Source organism: Lycium barbarum, chromosome 2 (genome assembly GCF_019175385.1).
Source record: "Lycium barbarum isolate Lr01 chromosome 2, ASM1917538v2, whole genome shotgun sequence".
Classification (NCBI taxonomy): domain Eukaryota; kingdom Viridiplantae; phylum Streptophyta; class Magnoliopsida; order Solanales; family Solanaceae; genus Lycium; species Lycium barbarum.
The window spans coordinates 60373847-60396558 of record NC_083338.1 but is presented as its reverse complement, the minus strand read 5'-3'; the positions used below and the strand labels follow the sequence as shown (position 1 = coordinate 60396558).

General features: G+C 36.5%; 1 protein-coding gene across 7 annotated transcripts in view; it reads right to left on the bottom strand.

Moving 5' to 3' along the window:
• Window positions 1–360: 360 nt before the first annotated feature.
• LOC132626565 (light-mediated development protein DET1) overlaps window positions 361–22712 on the bottom strand; it is a 35243-nt gene continuing 12891 nt past the window's right edge. For 2 of the 7 annotated variants that reach the window (XM_060341475.1, XM_060341472.1), the window contains 7 exons: window positions 13607–13675; window positions 13382–13438; window positions 12190–12270; window positions 11944–12108; window positions 11389–11484; window positions 876–975; window positions 361–776 (listed from right to left, as the gene is read on the bottom strand). In XM_060341475.1, the coding sequence (XP_060197458.1) occupies window positions 637–776; window positions 876–975; window positions 11389–11484; window positions 11944–12108; window positions 12190–12270; window positions 13382–13438; window positions 13607–13675 (708 nt within the window). In that variant the 3' untranslated portion in view covers window positions 361–636. The remainder of the gene's footprint in view (window positions 777–875; window positions 976–11388; window positions 11485–11943; window positions 12109–12189; window positions 12271–13381; window positions 13439–13606; window positions 13676–22712) is intronic. The other 5 variants (XM_060341473.1, XM_060341477.1, XM_060341474.1 and 2 more) reach the window with 4 other exon arrangements.

Below are 22712 nucleotides of genomic sequence, written 5' to 3'. Positions count from 1 at the left end.
ATTCCATGTCACTGCTCTGTTAATAAAATTAATAGACCTAAAGAATTAGTTGATGGCATTTTTTGATGTAACGGGTTGAAGGAGGACATTTTTGAGTCATTTATGATATGTTAAAATGCATTTTTTGACCCCTCTGCAGGTTTTTTTTTTTAACTGAAACTAGAAGGAACGCTTGGCACAGCATTAGAAATACAACTGGCAAATCTAATTATATGTTATTTTGCTTTCTTTCCGACTAGAACATCCCAAGAGAACATCCCAAGAGACGGTTAACGCAGCCGAAACTGGTAGAAGAATTTTGTGTACCATAGTTTACAGCATTCAAGAGAACTAAAAAGGGGTCTTCATCAGTCCTGGACCTCACAAATAAATATCTGAATGTATATCAATAAAAAGAAAAATCTGTAATAAACAAGAAACTTACAGAAGAACAAATCCTTATGACCATACTAACCCTCTTGGCACTCTATCAATGGTTTGTCCGGTGTTTGTAGCATAGAAAAGGTAAGGGGTAGAAGAAAACTAGCACCTACGGGTCTGTTTTAATCAATTTGCAGTTTCTAGGTTGGTTTCAATCTAGAAGTTATAAAGAGAAATTTATAAACAAATAGGTGACATATAAAATAGGTTTTTACATTATCGACGAAAATGGATATTTACAACTGATGCCTGCAGAAACAAGGTTTGTTGAACAGAAAGTGCAAGGGGTAATATTGGGTGGAAGAGGAAGGAACAGATCTTCTTAGTTCTCCCATCCGTGCTTCCAGCTTCGGGTCCTAATAACAAGCATACCGTTGGCATAAATGTACATAAGGATAAGCAGCATAAGAAAACAAGCCAAGTTTCACAACATTTTTAAGTAAAATGGCCAGTACCTGGCTTCATTTTGAATTTCAGGATATTAGGTTGTCTCCTAGAAATGAATTTGATTGGATGGTCAGTAGACTGTCTATGGCGGTCAATTGCGGAAATAAGCTGCAACAGAAGGCTCATCAGGAATTTAAAAGGTTCACGAAATTTCCAAAGTTGTATTTAGAATCAACACTTATAGATTGCAATTAAGCAAAAAAATGCATGTTGGGGTGGAGATGACAGGAAAATAGGACCCCATAGATCCAACAAACTGCTGCAAAGAAACAAGACGCCCCGAAAATTTGTTGAAGCATCAGAATGATATTAAACGAAGAATGCACGTGGAGGACTAGCTGTAATCTAATTGTAAATGATTCTCAACATTGTCAATATGGTTGCAATAATAGAACTGCATTTAGATCTGAAATCTCGAAAGAAAGAAAAATACTCTGCTATCACTTTTCTCAAGAATTACAAAATATTATCCACTGTTGCAGAAAACAAGCCTTAACTGATTCGGCTTATTGTTAGAAAAGATGAAATGTCCATCGGCAATGGATAACTCTCTTAACCCAGACTAGGGTGTCAAATGGGTATGTTGAACCAAATTTTGGCGAGTTAAGACGTATTGCATCAATGAATGATAAATGACCCAACAAAACTAATTTACTGGGATCAATATGCGCTGGGTTATCATGGAACATAACCTAACACGATCAAGTCAAAAACCTTTTACCATTTGTTTTGTCTCTTCCATAGTTTGTTTGCAAACCACCTAAACCAGAAAGAACTTTCTTTTCCATTACGGAGAAAAATGGGTCGAAGCGTAAATAATGATAGTATTCACAAAACAAAAAGAATTACTTTTCTTGAGAGAGAATATGATCAAATTGTAGAGAGTATACTATATACCAGAACCAAACAAAAGTTTCTTTCTATATAGAGAGCAAGGGGCTGAAAGTGAAGAGAAATTCGTAAGAAACCAAATTTAAGAAGGGAAAAGAAAAAAAAAAAAAAAGGAGAGTGAGCGTGTAAAAGGGTTGAAGGGGAACTATACCCAGCAAATCTTTTTAAAAAAAAAAAAAAAAAACCTTTTCTTCTCTTAATAGGAAAGAGTGTGTGGATGTACTGAGAGATATATACCCCCTAAACCAAAGCAAAAAGCTGTACTTTCCAAAGTAGGGAGAAAGCGATTAAAAGAGTAAAGTGAGAATTCATCCAACAACCAAACCAAAAACATTTTCCTTTCTTTTGTTTATAGAGGCACAAAGTGTGAGAGAAGTGTAGTGAATGAAAAATACTTGCCAAACTAAACCAAAGAGAATTTTTACTGACACACCGTTGTGTGTAAAACCGTAGAGGAATTTATGCAAACAAAGATAAACATACCTACCAAACATACCGAAAAACTTCTTTTGCTTATAGAGGAGAGCAGGTTTTCTTTTCTTTACACGGACACCGTAAGTGGAAGTATAGAGAAACAACCAACCATGCTAAACACAAAAAACACGCTTCCTAATTTTCTTGACGATTAATTTGGGCTACCCTGATCCAAACTCTTGCGTCAGGAAAATTTAGGTCACCCAAATTAACCCATCAATAAATATATCCCTCATCGAACTCATTCAAGATGGGATTTGTAGGTAAATTTGACAACCCTACTCCATGCCTAGCTCATGAACTACTCTCTACCTCCTTTGGAGTAGCTTTCTTCACCACATTTAATATGTAGAAAAGAAAAGAAATACCTCTATCATGCAACACATGCACATTGCATATCATAAAAATGCAATTCCATTTAATTCCCCACCCATGGACGATGATTGCAATCATTTTCAGGAACTAGTGTTGATAACTAATAAAGAATGTTTTATCAGACTCAGTATTATGAATGTCTCTAGCTTGAACTAAGAAGAAGATAAATTAATGCTTAGCTAATTTCCCGGTATTCAATGAAGATTTTGCAGATACCCCCACTAGTTCTTTTATTAATGCCAATAGCATGTTTGGCCAAGCTTTTCGGAGGCCAAAAGTGCTTATTTTTAAAAAGTGAGGTGTTTGGCCAAGCTTTTAGGAGAAAATAAGTGATTTTGGGGAGTAGCAAAAGCTGTTTTTCAGAAGCTAAAAAAAAGTAGCTTCTCCCCAGAAGTACTCTTTTTTAAAAGCACCTTTGAAAAAAAGAAAATGATTTTTGGGCAGAATGGGACGTTTAAGACATTTCACATGGGTTATGGGGGATATTATGGATACTTCCCACTTTTTTTGTGCCAAACATCTTTCACAATCCCTGGAGAGATGGTTCACTAATAGACCGAGGGATAAGTCATTCGACTCATTGACATCCAGATCATGAATGTTTGGAATCCATATTATGCAAGGAGTCATTGCTTTTGCTAATTCAAATTGAAGGGTGATTTAAAATCGGTCTATTTCTGACATCATATCCATAGTTAGCCCATTCATCCTAGTTAGCAGTTCCAGCTCCGTATCAAGGTCACGATCGATATCGTCACTAGCATCAAGATTGTAACAATCATCAATATCGCCACTATCATCAATATTGATCTCATCAAGAAGAAAACCTTTAGGCTTGTTATCCAGGAACTTGTTCAAAAATACCGTAATGAAAGGAAACCCTTCATGAAAAAATAAAATGAAAATTTTGAATTTTATTCTTTCTCTATCACGTTATATTTCCAATGCAACAAAAGTAGTCAAAGTTTCTCTCTCCTCTGACACATTTAATAAGTTATCTTCCCAACACTTTGACTAGCAAATTTATATTTTCTTTTATTCATATCTACCATCTAAAAGTTTTTTTCTTAACTAAAAAATTGACTATCTTATGAAGTTTTCTGAAAGGAGAAAATAATGAAAGCCTAGTTTGATTACTGATATTAAATGTTTTAATGTTTTTTACTTGATGTAGAATAAAGAATTTGCTAAAGCATATACACCTTAATAGTAATTTCATTCAAAGAACCGTGAATGTTGAAAAATAATGAAAGGCTAACTTGATTGCACGTTTAGATATATTTTCTATATTTAATAACATGTTATATTATCTTTTAACGATGTATGTATAAACACATTTAATTTTTTTAAATCGCATAAATTCGTCTACAAATTATAGAATTAAGCTTTTTTATATTTTATCACAATCCATTAATTAATAATTATATTAAATTATGGATTTTTCTAAGATAATAAAAGAAATAAGATTTGGTTTACTACCTATACTATAACAAGAATTATATATGGAGAAAATAATTTTGTGATAAAACTATATCATAAGATAGTACTATATTTGATTACTTCTATAATTAAATTAGTTGAATGTTAACAACAAATTTTACTTGGTTAAATATACATCATTAAAGGATAATATAACCGGTTAAATTAAATTTTGTAACTATGGTTTTAAATATATTCAGAATTGGATAAATTCATCTAAAATTTATGAAATTAGTCTTTTTTATAATTTCTCACATTCCATTAACTAATATTTTTTTTTTCTAAGAAAATTGAAGAAATAAGATTTGGCTGGCTTACTACCTATACTATAACAAGAGTTATATATGTGTAGCTTCGATATGTAGAAAATAATTTTCCGATAGAAATGTAGCACAAGAGGCTATATTGATTACTTATATAATTACAATATTTTTGTTGAATGTCAACCAAAATTTTGACTTGGTTGATCCGTCGAATGCTCATGTGATGGTCAACTAATTCAACTATATGAATAGGAAAAAAAAAAGAATTAAGACTATAATAATAACTTTTCTGTGATAGAACTACGGCAGAAGATAATACATTTGATAACATATATAATCACATTATTTTGGTTGAAGTTTTTTTGAAACAGACATTATTTTGGTTGAATTATAACAACGAAATCACTACTTACCTACATTTACTCACTTATAAAGCTAACTCCTACACACGAACTTGTTGTCGTATAGTAGCTTATGTCTCGCGCAAATTATGTAGCTAAAACATATTTGCTAAATCATTAATTTTTTTGCATGTACACTAGTGTAAATCATGCAATGTTCTATGTTGTGGTATATTATCGGTGGATTTAAATCATTTTTTTATGAACTTAACTTTGTTAGTCTGCACTGTTAATTATTGAAGCGGATAACTATGATTTGATTAACCCCACTCAACAGATGAAGCTATTCCAGCCCAACGGTAACCATCTCAACTTTGTTATCACCAGTTCACGGGTTCGAGTCTGACCCGCGTCACAATTTTTTTTTTTTAATTTGAACATACATCGTTAAAGAATAATATAACGGATTAAATGAAGTTTTGTAATTAAGGTTTTAAACATATTACTTTTATAAATTAGGTAAATTCGTATCAAAATGTGAAATTAATTAATTTTTATATTTTGCTCACGTTCCATTAATTAACAATTGTATTAAATTAGATTCTATCTTAAAAAATATATATATATTGAAAGAAACAGATTTTGGTTTACTACCTATACACAAGAGTTATATATGTAGAAATAATTTTGTGGTAGAATTATAACCTAAGAATGCATATTTGGATATTTGTATAATTACATTATTTTTGTTGAGTGATAACAAATATTTGAACTTGGTTGATCCGTCGAATGCAGTCATTTGATGGTCAACTAAATTAACTATAGGAATTAAAAAAATTAAAGAATTAAGACTTTAATACTAGGCCTTTTTATGGTAGAACTACGACAGAAGATAATACGTTTTGGTTGAATTATAAAAACAAATTCACTACTTACCCACATTATTTACTTACGCAGCTAACTTCTACACACGAACTTATTATCGTATAGTAGCTAATGTCGCGTGCGATGATGTAGTTATAATAATCATTAATTTTTCACATACGCTTGTATAAATCATCCAATGTCATGTGTTGTTGTATATTATGGGTTGATTTAAATCATTTTATTTTATAAACTTAACCTTGTTAGTGTGCCCTCTAAATATTCAAACGGATAAATACAATTTGATTAATCCCACTAACATATGAAACTATTCCAGCCCAGTGGTAACCAGCCCAACCTTGCGACCGCCAGTTCACGGGTTCGAGTCTAGCCTGCGTCACAATAATTTTTTAAACTTTTTGAACTATGTCATTAAAGGATAATATAACGGGTTAAATTAAATGTTATATCCCGTGTTTTGCGCGTTTGAGAAATTTGAAATAATGTTGTCTTGTAGGAAATGAGACTATGTTTTTATGTTATTTAACATATGTGTGATATTCATGAGAAATACGGATGCGGAAATACGGAAGAAGGCCAAGGGCAAATTTGGAAATTTGGAAAAAATTAAAAAATTTCATGAAGTGCAAAAAAAAAAAAAAAATTGGGCTTGACCACTTGAGCCATGTGACCGTCCACCTAGTGGTGGGCTTAAGCCCACATGAGAGTTAAATGAGTCAAATAAAAGATGACCAAGTCATCTTAATCCATTAACTCTCTAGAAATTTCAAGAAGTCTCAAGAACAAAAAAGAAGGAGAAAAGCTCTAGGCCATTCGGCCATAGCAAAAATCAACAAGAATCTTGGGAAAAAATTTCTTTAAAAATCATTTCCTACTAATTGAAGGGTCCTTAGCAAGTTGGAGTGTTCATTGGAACAAGAAAAATTCATATTCTTGCAAGTTGGAAGTTCTAGCCAAGTGAAGAATTGAGGAGAAAGGTAAGGTTTAATTCTTTTCTTGTATGTTAAGGATGATTTTGTATGTTGTAGCATGTGAAAAGGGGATGAAGTTCTTGAAAGAGTGAAAGCATGTGTGGCCGTGCATGTATGTGTGTGTAGGAATCATGTTTTAATTATTTTATGTAGTGGTTGGTTGTTGTTATTGTGGGTGCCATGTTGATAATGGAGGTTGGATGATTCTAGGGAGGTTGCAGCCGTGTGTGTGTGCATGATGTTTGGCCGTGTATATGTGTTAGAAGTGGCCGTGTGGTTGTGGGGAAACATAGGAGAGAATGAGTCAATTTTATTTAGTGTTTTGGTTGTTGTTGTTGTTGTGGATTTTATATTGCTAATAAAAGCTTAATGAGCTTAGCGAAGTTGTAGTAGTTGGAGACTTGTTTTAGAAGTTTATGAAAATTGAATATGATGTTCTTGCATGTATGGAATGTAATGTTGCTAGTATTGTTAGTGCGTAAGTTATTAGGTTGTTATTGTTCTTATTGGAGTTGGAAGGTCTTGAAGGAAGTAGTCTATTGATTGAGTTGTTAGAATGTATCTTGGGTTGATTATTGGAATTGTTAGCATGGTTGTTGGCATTGTTGTTGATTGGAATTGGCCAAGTTGAATTTTGGGGATGGTGTATTTACAGGGAAAATGCTGCCGAAATTTCGGTAGACAATATGAATTTAAGACTTGAAATTCTAAAAGCTTGAAACTTATATTTGGCAACTATGACCAATTGTAGATTTTGGACGAAACGGGGATTGAGTTTGGACGAGCGTAAGGCGCAAGTGAGGTATGTAAAGCTATCCCTTTTCTTCTTTTGGCATGTCCTAGTTATTCTAGGTTGAGATGTGAACCTCGGGGATGATCCTGTTCTTAGAAACCCGAGCTAGATTTTGGGTACTATTCATTCAATGTAATTGAATCACAATTCTTATGTTTAGTTGGAAAAGTGATCAAACATTCGTAAATTTCATAAGCGTAACCGAATCTCCTAGAAACTTCCTTGGATGACTCCATAGAGTCTAATGTTCGTGATTTATGTTCGCCATCTCGATTTGACCGAGGTGGGCCCACTAGTCCCGAGACGTCCTTCGTTTGTCTTACTTAATCTACTTTCGTATGATATAAAGATGGGACTTTTGCCTATGAATTTAAGGCTCCGTTTTATTTGTTCCATAAGAGATTTGAAAGCTCCTAAATGTGAACGACTCACAATTTTCAGAAATTGTCTTATGAAGTATTTTTCGAAAGTTTTGTAAATTTAAAGGCTCATATTTTTGTATACTAATTCTGACAGACTCGATACCTATATATATATATATACGTGTATTTATTTTTCGAGTCTGGGAATTAAATTGTGTATATGCAATATATATATACGTGTATTTATTTTTCGAGTCTGGGAATTAAATTTGGTTTCCGCACTACTCTGCTCGTGCCTATTACTATGATATCGTTCGCCGGTTCCCGGGCCTATTTTGTGATCGTGCGCACTATGATATATTCGGCAGTATGCTGTGTTACGGTTCCCGAGACCTCGCCATAGGGCCGGGTTCCGTTTATGGAGTTATGCTGTGATATGGCTTATGATTTGTTGTGATGATGTGTTATGTACGGGGTTGTACGGAGATTTGAAACCTTCTGGAGTTATGCTGTGTTGTGGCACCAGCGTCGGAGTGGTGACCACGTTCCTGAGCCTTATGCATGATTTTGATTTGCATTCTTATACATATGATTTCCGTACCGGTTTTGATATACTGATTTGGTATTCCGTTCTGTACCTTATGCTTCAGTTATGGTTGGATTCCTGTATCTTCTGCTTTGCATACTCAGTACATATTTCGTACTGACCCCCTTTCTTCGGGGGGGGGTTGCGTTTCATGCCCGCAGGTACAGACGCACAGTTTGGTGATCCACCAGTTTAGGACACCCTCTTCTGCTGTCTGGAGTGCTCCTCTTATTCCGGAGCCTACATTTTGGTATATATCTTCGTTCGTTGCATATGTATATATTTGTTCAGGGGTACGGCGGGGCCCTGTCCCGCCATATGATTCAGTTGGTCTGTTTAGAGGTCTGTAGACGTATACGTGGGTTGTGCCTACTTCTGTTCAGGTGTGTTTGTATGATCACACTCGCCATGGCAGCCTCGTCGGCGTGCATTTGTATATGTTTTGGGCCGTTGTGCCATTTGATAGCCTAGTCGGCTTCTGATATATATGTACATATATGGTTGTGTTTGAAATGTGTCTGAGACAGTTTGATATGATTTGTGGCAGCGTGTGATATTTGTGCCCGTATACGCTATTTGTATGCGATTCAAAATTGATGAGTGTGTTCGGGTGCCCAGTTCGGGCACTAGTCACGGCCTACGGGGTTGGGTCGTGACATTAAATTTTGTAACTAAACTAAATATGTTTATTTAAAATCAGTTAAATCCGTCTAAAAATGTGAACTGGTCTTTTTATATTTTTTCTCACATTTCATTACCTAATAATTGTATTAAATGTTGGTTCTTCCTTAAAAAAAAAAAATAGAAGAAATACATGTTGGTCTACTACCTATACACTATAAAAAGAGTTATATACGTAGAAAACAATTTTTTGCAAGAAATATAACCTAAGATAGTTATATTTGAATACTTGTATAATTACATTGTTTTTGTTGAATGTTAACCAAATATTTAACTTGACCTTATCTTATGTAGAATAGGGGAGCCTTGGCGTAACTGGTAAAGTTGTTGCCATGTGACCAGGAGGTCACGGGTTCGAGCCGTGGAAACAGCCTCTTGCAGAAATGCAAGGTAAGGCTGCGTACAATAGACCCTTGTGGTCCGGCCCTTCCCCGGACCCCGCGCATAGCGGGAGCTTAGTGCACCCGGCTGCCCTTTTTTATCTTATGTAGAATGATTTTTCACATTTGAATTTCAGTATTAATAAAAATCCCATAAAGATTGTATTTTTAATTAATTTAATATGCATTAAAAATAAAACTCACATAATTAAATAAAAAAGATGATGTAATAATAAGTTTGGTAACATCAAAGAATATACTAATAAAATTGCATATATATATCAATCTATGAAATTATTAAAAGGTAGATAAGATAATGTATAATAAAAACGAAATTAATATCGATCATAGATGTGACTTAAGGTTAAGAATAATACAATTTGAATATATTATTTTTAATTAAAAATATATAACTCAATTACCATAATTCTTAATATAAGAAAAACAAATATTTAAAAATGAGATGGTTAATCATTCAATATTTAAGTGTGAGTGTGAGTGTGTGTGTGTAGAGGAGTCAATTATTTACTTTTAAAGTATAGCATCATATATTAAAACAAATATTTAAATATGAGATGGTTAATCATTCAATATTTAAGAGAGTGTGTGTGTGTAGAGGAGTCAATTATTTATTTTTAAAGTATAGCATCATATATTCGTAATGTAAGAAAGTCAGTTGCTTAAATTTAAAATATATAGGAACGTGTATGAAAAAATGTGAGTTATTGATTAATTGTTTACCGGTAAAATGTACATAAGATGATGAGTATGTAAAATGCAGAAAAGTTAGTTTAAAATATATATGATGTGTATTATATTATTTCATAGTGTAATAAATTAATTATCATAATTCGAATTAGTAAATAAATTTAAAAAATAAAAAATAATTTTATAGTAGTTCAATTTTAATACATTAGTTGTTTAATTGAATTGACTAAAATTAAATTTTAAACATTTCATTAGAAATTCTTATAAGTAAGAATTTTCAGTTGACTTTTAATGCTAAGTATTTGTAATTATAAATAATTTAGATATAATGTATTGGGAAGATAAAAAGTGAGCATTCTAAGATAGTAATTATTACTTTTTTGGAGGGAAACTTATTGGAGGGAAAAGATGAGCATTTAGAGCCAAAAACCAATAAGGACAATAAAGACTTTTTAAATTTTTTGCCCATTTCCTGCCCATAAGATTCTGCCCATTTAGCATTACCCTCGAAAAAATTCACTTAAAAGCTCTTTTTAAAAGCTTGGCCAAACACTAATTGCTGCTCAAAAGTACTTTTCAAATTGATTAGCCAAACACAAACTGTTTTTCACCAAAAGTACTTTCGAAAGCATTTTTCAAAATAAATTAATTTTAGAAGTTTGGCCACACAGGCTATAAAACTGCAAAGACCATCGTAAGCTCTAGAATCAGGGGTTTCCGCTATAGCCGAACATAAGGGAGTGATTATATTTTTACTGGAAAAGATCATTTTATCAGGAAATGGATACACTATGAGCATCATTTCTTTAGTTATGTATTATGAATCCCAACAAACAGAAAAAATGCATGCATCAGGGGTTAACTTTGAAATGGTTCGGTTAGAAATGGTAATCAAAAGCACCTTTGGGTTCTATCGAAGACTTTTAGCCACTAACTCTTCTGATTGATCAGGATATAGGGAAAAAACAACGTGAATATAAAGTTCAGTAATCGACCTAACTAGTCCAAATACTAGAATAACAGTTAGAAATGGTGATCAAAAGCACCTTTGGGGTTCTATCGAAGACTTAGCCACTAACTCTTTCAATTGATCAAGATATAGGGAAGAACCAACGCGTCAAATTAATATAAAGTTCAGTAATCGAGCTAACTAGTCCAAATATTAGAATATACCCCCAACCCAACAAAAATGGGGAAGGATACCATTCGTGCAGTTCATTAGCTGGTCATCACGTCAGAGATTCGAATGAACTTTGTCATGATTTTATTCCAGGTATGGATTTCCTACATAGCTTTTGCATAATAGATATAGATTGAATTCTAGAACCAGACCTTTTCATCAAACCTGAAGAGAGATTGGTCAAAATATGGGGAAGGACTCTGAGACTGACAACTAAAAGGCAAGGAAGCCATCATCTTCTTAACAAACTGCATTTATAAACACCATGGCATCAGTTTCAATTATGTTGCTCGGAATCTTCAAAAATATCGACGGGTGCGTGTCGGACACTCCAAAGGTAGTGCATTTTTGGAGAATCCGACACGGGTGCAGCAATGAAAGTGAAGAGTCCGCACAACTTAGATTTCAAAGCGCACAGACTGTCACGTTCTTCATACTAAGAAAATACAAATGAGATATAGCATAAGAACTTAGGTCATGTTTCTTTCAAAACAGGTGCAAAAAATTTAGGAAATCAAAATATGAAATAAACACTGAAAACTCTTTTCCAGTAGCGTTTGGTTGAAAAACAAATTAGGAAAATTGAAAAAGTTTTTCAAAAATAATTTTTAACAATTTCTGAAAACATTTTTGTTATATAAGATAAGGTAACATGAAACAAATGCCACTTAAGCACTTCAAAAATTGTCAGTTCAGGAGAACATTACTTGAGAGAAACTGGTTGCTTTATTCTTTGTGCATCTTAGTTGCTCGAGGGCGTGGATGTTGTTAGAATGGGAGGACATGAAGTTCATATGTAATGAACTTTTGGATGAAACATGAAAATGGTCGCTGAATAGCTCGAACAAGAAATAAAGCTCATCGGCTGAGTTCTGAAGGAAACAAAAACAGTGGAAGCTGAGAGAAATTTGCATGATAGAAAGTACAACACTTGAATCAAAACTCAGATATACCTGATAAAATGCAACAATTTCAGTAGTCTCCATATTATAAACAGCAAAAAAAGAAGGATGGCTATCAGCATTTCGAGATACCTGCAGATTCAACAATAGTCAACATGCATGGGTGTCAGGCTATTCCCATAGAGAGCAAAAGCTTCAAACTAAATAGTACAAGAGATATCAGGCCATTAAAATGATCGAAATAAATAGATTCTATATACACGGCTCTGCAACATTAATTGGATTTTTTTTTTTTTTTGATGACATGGGAACCCGCAACCGCTACCCTTCAGAAGCGCACAGGGTAAACCCAGCTCATGTGCAATAGCTAGCAAACCACACAGGAGAGCTAACCCACACTAGGCAAGCCCCGTGCGACGAGCTCAACCCAGAAGGCAAATCCCCTGCTGTTGTAGGCAGGGGGTTTCGAACCTGAAATCTCCATTATGAAAGCCCCATGCTCAACCAATTGAGCCGCTCGACCCAGAAGGCAAATCCCCTGCTGTTGTAGGCAGGGGGTTTCGAACATGAGACCTCCGTTATGAAAGCCCCATGCTCAACCAACTGAGCCATGCTCAACCAACTGAGCCACCCTTGCGGGTAACAACATTAATTGGATTAAAACTTTGGTATATGCTGTCGCGACAACTTATGTTCGCTTGCATCATAGGAAACTCCAAACAAATTTAGAGGGCAAGATGAGCTTCTAAATATATATAGTTAAAAATGAGCCCAAAAGTAGCTTCATCATTGGATAAGAAAAATGGGCTTCAGTTGCAAACCCGATCTATGCTAAACCTGAATAATACTAATTGATTTCGTATGGGCAAAATATAATGGTTCAGACCAGCAATATGTATGTACTACAAAATAAAGCAAATATCTAGAGAGTCTGATGTAGCTACTCTTTTAACTACTGGTCAAGCTATACCTGCTGAGACAAGTTGAATTACTTATTACCATGCATTTTAAGATAAGAGTTATGCAATAAAGGAGTCAGATACTTTCCTATGTGGATGTTAAAATTTTAAATTAAAAAATCATCATTTTAACAATTTTGTACCCCAAACCTTTTTTTATTTTTTGGGGTAATGTTTCAACCTGAAATCTTATTGTTTCCACGAGGTTTCTTATATCAAGCTAACTCGCCAGAATCTGATCAAATCATAGTACAAAAATCATAGAGCAAAAAAGGAAATCTCACCCCACCATCAACACTGCCAAACTTGATCAATAGGTGATGTCGGTCTAAAAATTGCACCTGCTCATATTGCAGTCAAGAAGTAGCAAGATGTTCAATGATTCGGGAAGTGAATCACGCCCTGGAAATGTACAGAAGTTACCAGATGCAACTGAATATGTCCAGTTTTTCTGGAACAGAGCATCTGGGTCATATAAAAAAATATGAAAGCTGAAGTTAACGCACTACCTTCCAGATAATCAAGTCGATGTAATCTTGAAAGTGGAAGTAAAACTTCTTCTTCAGGCACTGCACTCGCTGATTAAAAAGAGAAACCAGAGTCAGGAAAAATATTGTCTTAACCATCTTGCAGTGCTAAAGGTGTGCACAACCAGACTTGTAATTTGGCTTTCGAATTAACAGGTATCATTCTTGTAACACCTTTGTTTCAAACCATCACCTCTATCCCTAGAAGTTGAAGTCCTGTTATCGTGTTGACATAATTGTCGATTGATCCAGATACTTATGATATGATTGTACTTGACAGTTTGCACATAAACTTTTCTACCTTATAAAGGAGTTCAATAATAAATGAATTGGATCTGTTTACTATCCTAGATGGATGGAAGTTGTATTGCCACATTAACTTAGCAAAGGAAGAATGTGAAATCATGAACTGTTCAGTGTGCAACTTACATCCCGTCTCAAGATGAAATATCTTAAATTTCTTTTTGTACTAAAGCAAAAACTGAATTCATTTAATCTAAAAGAATGATAGGACGAGGCTAGCTTATTTGTTTGATTGAAAGATTCTGATTATATATACATTCTACATTCAGTTGAACAAATTATGATCCTTTCCTCTTTTCGCACTATTAAACACACCTTGATCAAGGAAATACTAAATAAGAAACTCAATTCAATCTTAATTCAAATAATTCACGGACACTGAAAACAATTTAGTCGAGAAGAAAGGGAAAGTATTCATTGACGTGGATGATGCTCATGGCATTGAGATTTGTCGGTTTTGATGCGATTTTCATAGTGAGAATACCATAGCCGGTTAGTTGAGTTAGTTACCCAAATGGTCACTCAACTTATAGTAATCGACTACCAAAGTCGCTTATCTTTCATTTGTCTTCCAAAAGTCATCTAACTTTGCCTAGTTAGCTTCCATGGTCTTTTTAGCTGGAAATACAACTTTCGGTACCTATTTAATGATGTGCAACTGTAAGTTTTTTTTTTTTTAAGAAAATTTAAAAAATTAAATTAATACTTCAACTTATTCCAAAAGTCATCTAACTTTGCCTACTTAGATATTTTTTTCATCTAACTTTGCCTACTTAGATATTTTTTTCTTATAAAGCTAATATGAGAAGCTTTCACTGCAGTGGGTCAGTTTGTTTTTACTCTTTTTTTCCACCAGAAATCCAATACTCGCTTTGGGACCCAACTGTCATTTTAACTTAATCTACCATAAACAATTTATATATAATTCTGTTTGGATGTATTTCTCTAACAAACTAGGAAATTTTTGGAGACGATGTCTATCCTACAACAGTTTCTTTAAAGTTGTGTGTGTTACTCTTCCTATTTCTAGTTTTGTTCTTTTTTCACAGACTTGTATGAGTGTACGTTAATATTTTCTTAGGTATTTCCACAAGATTTGGTCATTAACAGTATGAAGACCCAATGTTTTCTTTCTATTAATGAACTTATGACAGAAGCGTTAGTCAATGTAGATGAAATACATGGTTGAAGAAATTTTTTATTTTTTGATCAGGACATGGTTGGAGAAAATGAAGAAGTTTGAAACTGTTCTGGTCAGAGTAAGCAAATTGTTTTTATTTTCATAGTTCCTTTTAAGACAATTCTTACTTTAAACATAAGAATATTTCAATAAATGAGTAATTCAAACATATATACGCATACAAGGGATGAATCGTGCACCCTCAGAAAAAATATTCAGGGTGGGTTGGGTCCTACATAAATTCAAGTATTGATTTTAATTTTTAAAATATTTTTTCAAAAAACTCAGTTTCCACGTCATTAAATAGGTACCGGTAGTTACATTTCCAGCTAAAATGAATGGAAGCTAACTCGGCAAAGTTAGATGAGTTTTGAAAGACGAAAGAAAGATAAGTGACTTTAGTGGCCAATTACTATAAGTTAAGTGACCATTCAGGCAACCAACTCTCGAATAGTTTGGTCTCTGCTCTGGCGTAAGTTTGTCTTTGTTTCCATTTTCTTTTCCCTATATCTTTAATTATTTTTTTAGATAAACGTGGTCCGGGCCAGCTTGCATGCACCTTGACTAATTCCACGGGATACCTGTCACCTTCCACCAACAACAGGTATTAACTCTGTCCCCCAAGGGTAGGACAGATTGGAAGAAATCACCTCGTGTTTTTCTCCATTTTTCTTTATCACTTTCCTAATGATAGAGACGCAGTGATGCATACAATTTGATACATGAATTTGGAATTGATGGATTCAGTATACCTGCAACCCCCCCCCCCCCCCCCCAAAAAAAACCCCTTCCTTTTATTTTGTTGTTATTGTTGTACTAGTTACTAGTTTTGAGAAAATTATAAAAACCTTAAAATCCAACTCTAGCGAAAGGAAAAGAAGGTAAATGCTAAATATACTAAATGTACATAGGAAAAACTATGTTTAGAACTTATTACACATATGCCCATAAAGAGGAAAAAGTTCTCTTGAGAGTCTTCTCTTTTGCAGATGTTTCTTAATAAAAATAAAAATACAGTTTCACCTAGATAGAATACACAAAAATCTAAGTAGCTCTAGAAGATGAACTGCTAAGTGATGAAAAACTAGAAGAAAAAAAATATACTAGATGTCAACAGTAAATCTTATGAAGTAGAAGGAGATTAAAACTGTTATGTGATGAAAAACTAGAAGACAAAAATATAACTAGATGTTAACAGTAAATACAAGCATTCATTTTTCGAAAAACTTACAGCTATCACGTCATTAAATAGGTACCGGAAGTTATATTTTCGGCTAAAATGACCATGGAAGCTAACTAGGCAGAGTTAGATGACTTTTGAAATGTGGAGAATGGAGAAAAGGGAAAGATCATTTCAAATTTGAAAATATGTTGTTTGAGTATAGGGGTTTCACCAATCTTATTGAGAACTGGTGGGAAATCTTATGAAGTAGAAGGAGAACCTGATATAATTCTCGCAAAGAAGCTAAGACTATTAAAGGGGGATCTGAAAAATGGAACAAAGAGGCTTTTGGAAAGCTGGAAGACGGGAAGAATAAGGCTTTAGCTAAATTGAAGGAAATAGATCGTGGTGGGAGAGTGGCTCTAGATGAAGAACAGGCAGAAACAGAAAGGAATTCTATTTTGAGGGAGTTGGAGTCAGTGGCAAAATCTGAAGAATGTTTTTGGAGACAAAAGTGCAGAAGTTTGTGGATAAATCAAGGGGATAGGAATACTAAGATCTTTCATAAACAAGCCAATGCTCATAAAAGATACAATTGTATTGACAAATTGGTGATTCAGGGGGAGCTAGTGGAAGATGATAAACTCATAAAAGAACATATACTGGGTTTTAATGAAAAATTATTTAGTGAAACAGAAGAGTGGAGACCAAGATGGGAAGATGACGGTTTGAGAAGAATATCTGATGAAAAAAAGGATTGGCTACAGAGCCCTTTTACTTTGGAAGAAAGTGGAAGATGTTATTAAAACTTTCAAAGGTGATAAGGGTCCTAGACTCGACGGATTTAATTTATTGTTTTTTAAAAATTCTGGAAAACGGTTTGTATGGATGTTTTGGGGACTGGAGGCTTTTTACCAGAAAGGCACTTTGGTCAAAAGCTTAAACTCTACTTTTATCTCACTAATACCAAAGAAGAAAGGGGCTGTAGAGGTTAAAGATTTTAGACCCATCAGTTTACTAGGGAGTGTATACAAAATCATTGCAAAGTTGCTGGCTGGAAGATTGACAAGCTGATGTCTCCTAGTTAAAAATGCATTTACTAGAGGAAGACAGATTTGTTGATGCTCCTTTTCTTGCAAATGAAAATGTGGATTATCTTTTGAAAAAGAAGAAGAAAACGGTACCTTCTAAGTTAGATATTGAGAAAGCATATGATCATATCAATTTGGTCTTGTTTGTTAGATGTCATGAAGCAAATGAATTTTCGAGATAGATGGACAGAGTGGATCAGATTTTGCATCTCTACAGTCAGATTTTCTATATTGATTAATGGTGATCCTCAAGGAGGGGTGGGAGGTAGGAAGAGGGTTAAGGGCGGAAAGGGAACAGCTAGGCTGAGAATTGGGTCCTGGAACATTGGCACCCTGACGGGGAAGTCTATAGAGTTGGCGAAGATTCTTGAGAAGAGGAAGATCAGCATGTGTCCAGGAGTCTAGATGGGTGGGAGATAGGGCCCGGGATGTAGATGGGTTTAAGTCGTGGTTCTCAGGAGGCCCGAAGGGCAAGAACGGAGTTGGCATTCTAGTTGATAGAGAGCTCCATGATCTGGTGGTAGGGGTCAGGAGGGTGAGTGATAGGCTGATGACTATTAAGATAGTAGTTGGAGGGCAAACTTTAAACGTTGTTAGTGCTTACGCACCGCAGGCGGGCCAGGATGAGGAGATCAAAAGGCGATTCTGGGAGGATTTGGTCGAGGTTGTGCGGGGTTTTCCGCACTTAGAGAAGCTTTTTCTTGGTGGTGATTTCAATGGCCACATCGGGTCGTCGGCTAGGGGATACGATGATGTGCATGGAGGCTTCGGGTTTGGGGATAGAAATGAGGGAGGTACGGCACTGTTGGATTTCGCGAGAGCTTTCGATTTGGTGATAGCGAACTCTAATTTTCAGAAGAGGGAAGAGCGCTTGGTCACCTTTCGGAGTACGAGGGCCAAGACCCAAATTGATTACCTACTCTCCCGTAAGTGCGATAGACGTTTATGCACGGACTGCAAGGTTATCCCGAGCGAGAACCTCACGACCCAACATAAGCTCTTGGTTATGGACTTGGAGATAAAAAGGAAGAGGAGAAAGAGGGTTGTATCGGGTCAGCCGAAGATTAGGTAGGACGCTTTGAACAAGGACAATGCCCAGGAGCTGGGGGAGCGGTTGAGGGCGATGGGAGCCTGGAGGAGTAGCGGCGATGCGAGTAGTATGTGGACTACGACGGCTGCTAACATCAGGGAAGCGGCAAGAGAGGTGCTAGGGGTCTCAAAGGATTACTCTGGCAGACACAAAAGGGACTGGTGGTGGAACGGAGAGGTACAAGGTAAAGTGGAAGCTAAGAAAACCGCGTATCTAAAGCTAGTAGAGAGCACAGACGAGGAAGAGAAAAGGACTAACAGGGAGCTGTATAAGAAAGCGAGGAAGGAGGCGAAGTTAGCGGTTACGGCGGCTAAGACGGCTGCTTTTGGACGCTTGTATGAAGATTTAGGGGAAAAAAGGGGGGACAAGAAGTTGTACAGGCTAGCCAGAGAGAGAGAGAGGAAGGCTCGGGACCTGGATCAAGTGAAGTGTATCAAAGACGAGGGAGGGAAAGTTTTGGTAGAGGATGCCCTTATTAGACGAAGATGGCAGTCCTACTTTCATAAACTCCTGAACGAAGAGGGGGACCGGAACATAGTTTTAGGCAAATTGGAGCTCTCTGAGAGCCGCCGCGATTTTGGATACTGCAGGCGGGTCAAGGTTAAAGAGGTCGAGGGGGTTATGCGGAAGATGAGCAAGGGGAGGGCGACCGGGCCAGATGAAATACTAGCAGAATTTTGGAAGAATGCGGGTAGGGGAGGCTTGGAGTAGCTTACGCGGTTGTTGAATGTCATTTTTAGGACGGCGGAGATGCCTGAAGAGTGGAGATGGAACACCATGATCCCGTGGTATAAAAACAAGGGGGATATTCAAAACTGCAACTACTATAGGGGTATCAAGCTGTTGAGCCATATGATGAAAGTTTGGGCGAGAGTGGTGGAAGCGAGGATGAGGAAGTTAGTTTCTATTTCGGAGAACCAGTTCGGATTCATGCCGGGGCGTTCGACTACAGAAGCCATTCACCTGGTGAGGAGGTTGGTGGAGCAGTATAGGGATAAGAAGACTAACTTGCACATGGTGTTTGTCGACCTTGAGAAGGCTTACGACAAAGTCCCAAGAGAGGTGCTGTGGAGATGTCTGGAAGCTACAGGTGTTCCTGTAGCATACATTAGAGCGATTAAGGACATGTATGATGGAGCCAAAACCCGAGTGAGGACGGTTGGAGGTGACTCGAAACACTTTCCAGTCACGATGGGGGGCCTGCACCAGGGATCCACGCTTAGCCCGTTTCTGTTTGTTGTGGTAATGGACGCTCTGACAAGCCACATTCAAGGAGAGGTACCGTGGTGCATGTTGTTTGCAGATGACATTGTGCTTATTGACGTGTCGCGGAGCGGTGTTAACGCGAGACTGGAGGTTTGGCGACAGACTCTGGAGTCGAAGGGTTTCAAGTTGAGCAGGACTAAGACAGAGTACTTAGAGTGCAAGTTCAGTTATGGGAGTCAAGTAGAGGACGAGGACGTGCAGCTGGATACTCAGGTTATCCCGAAGAAAGAAAGTTTCAAGTACCTGGGGTCGATCATCCAAGGGACTGGCGAGATTGACGACGATGTCACACATCGTATTGGAGCGGGATGGATGAAATGGAAGCTCGCATCGGGGGTGTTGTGTGATAAGAAGGTGTCGCCTATTCTAAAGGGAAAGTTCTACAAAGAGGTGGTTAGACAGGCTATGTTGTATGGGTCGGAATGCTGGCCAGTTAAGAAAGTACATGTCCAGAAAATGAAGGTAGCTGATATGCGGATGCTGAGATGGATATGCGGGCATACCAGAAGAGATAGGATTCGGAATGAAGTGATTCGGGATAAGGTGGGTGTGGCCCCTGTGGTGGATAAGATGCGGGAAGGGAGGTTGAGGTGGTTCGGCCACGTGCAGCGGAGATGCGCTGATGCGCCAGTGAGGAGGTGTGAGAGAATGGTTGTGGTAGGCCTGAAGAGAGGGAGGGGTAGGCCAAAGAAGGCCTGGGGAGAGGTGATTCGGCAGGACATGGCGTTACTCCAGCTTACCGAGGACATGACCGGTGATAGGAGGGGGTGGAGGTCGAGTATCAGGGTAGAGGGCTAGTGGGGGGCCGCGAGGTTTCCTTTCTCGTATTAGGAGTATTTTTATCCTGCTTCTATCTGTTGGTCTTGTCTATCTTTGTTATTTTATCATGACTTCGTTGCTCTTGCTATTTCTCATTTTCACATGGTTTTGATTTGCTTGTCCGTATCTGGCTCTTTTCCCTTGTTTTCCTTGTTTTCTTTTGAGCCGAGGGTCTTTCGGAAACAGCCTCCTTACCTTCCAAGGTGGGGGTAAGGTCTGCGTACACTTTACCCTCCCCAGACCTCACGTTGTGGGATCCAACTGGGTATGTTGTTGTTGTTGTTGTTTGGTGATCCTCAAGGATTTTTCAAGTGTGGGAGGAGATTAAAACAGGTGATCCTTTATCTCCCTATCTTTTTGTTTTGGTCACGGAAATCCAAAGTTTGATGCTTAGAAATGCAGAGAATTTGGGATTGTTCAAGGGCCTATGTATGGCAAGATGGAGAGGATATTCTGTACCCAGATGATACTTTACTGTTCTGTGAAGCTGAAAAAGAACAACTACAGTATTTAAGAGGAGTTCAGTTTTGTTTCGGATTGAGAATTAATTTGGAACTGTATTGAGGATTTGGCTGATATATAGGGGTGTGAAGTTGACAAATTTCCAGTCTATTTCGGATTTACCATTAGGGATGAAAAAGGAGAAAGAATATTTCGCAGGGAATAATTGATCGATGTCTAATAAGTTAACCCCATGGAAGAAACAATATCTATCTTTTGGGGAGAGAGTTACCCAAGATAGTAGTTCTGGATGGAAAGCCAACTTATATAAAGTTGAACTCCATTAGGAATCAGTTCTTATGGGATGATAATGCTAATAAAAGAAAGATCCATTTAGTAAAGTGGCGAGTGGTTACAAATGAACAGAAAAAGGGAAGTTTGGGAGTAAGGAATTTGAAATTGCATAAAAAGAGTTTATTCCTTAAATTGCTATGAAGATATAATAGGGGTGGTGATGAAATCTGGAAAAAGCTCATAGAGTCTATTTATGGCAAGAAGGATGGTTGGAAACAAGATCCTTCACAACTGAGAGCAATAGGAAGGCATTGGTGGGATGTAGGATGGTTTTTACAATATGCTAGATTACAGGTTGGTAATGGAGCAATAATTAAATTTTGGACAGATTTTTGATTTGAGAATACAGATTTGAAAAACAATTATCCAGATTTATTCAGCTGCTTTGTGCTTAAGGATGGATATATTTCTGAGTTTTATTCTCTCTGTGGTTGGAATCTAGAATTCAGAAGAAACCTAAATGACTGGGAATTGGAAGCTTTTCTGTCAACTCACTCAACAGTTGTACACTATTTTAATTGATCAAAACAAGGAGGGTGAATTGGTTTGGGTGAATAGCAAGGATAAAATGTTCTCTGTTGGTGATTATTATAAACTGTTATTACAGCAGAATGGTTAGGGAAAATCTAATTGGCCATCATCTGGAAGTCTAAACTCCTGCTAATGCTGCCTGCTTTGGATGGATTGTCACTTGGGAGGCATGTTTGACTCAAAATAATTTACAGAAGAGAGGTTTCGCTTTAAGCAATAGATGCTATTTTGTATGAAGAAGACCAGGAAACAGTGCACCTGTTTTTGCATTGCAGAGTTTTCAATGAATGTTGGGAGTATGTAGCTGGTGTTTCTTGGGTTATGCCTTTGAAGATTATGAGTTTAATGGATTACTGGCAAAGTCAAAGGATGCAGGAAACCTGAAGCAGATCAATAGAATCATTTTCATATGCTTCTTTTGGACTATATGGCTGGAAAGAAATAAGGCTTGAGTTGAAGGAAAAAGGATGCATGTTCCTAGAATTAAGAACTCTTTTTTTGAAACTGGTAACTTTTAGAATTAAGAACTCTTGTTTGCTCAATTTATATTTCTGGTGTAATAGCAATAGGGCAGATAGCCTGGATCAGTACATGGATTTCCTTGGCTTGTTAGGGGGATTACTTGATGTGCTGATGTTTCTTATGTTGTTGATTTTTGTACTTTTCTGATACCATCTTGGTACTTTATCAATAAAACTTGACCTTATCAAAAAGAAAACGAACTCCATTATTCCCAACAGCTAAAACTAATAAAATTGAGCTACGAAGCATTTAAGTGTGTCAAATGTTTTCTAAAATTTACAGGGTGTAATATTTTAGGGTGATAGCCCAAGGACCGCTGCCAGTTAAGG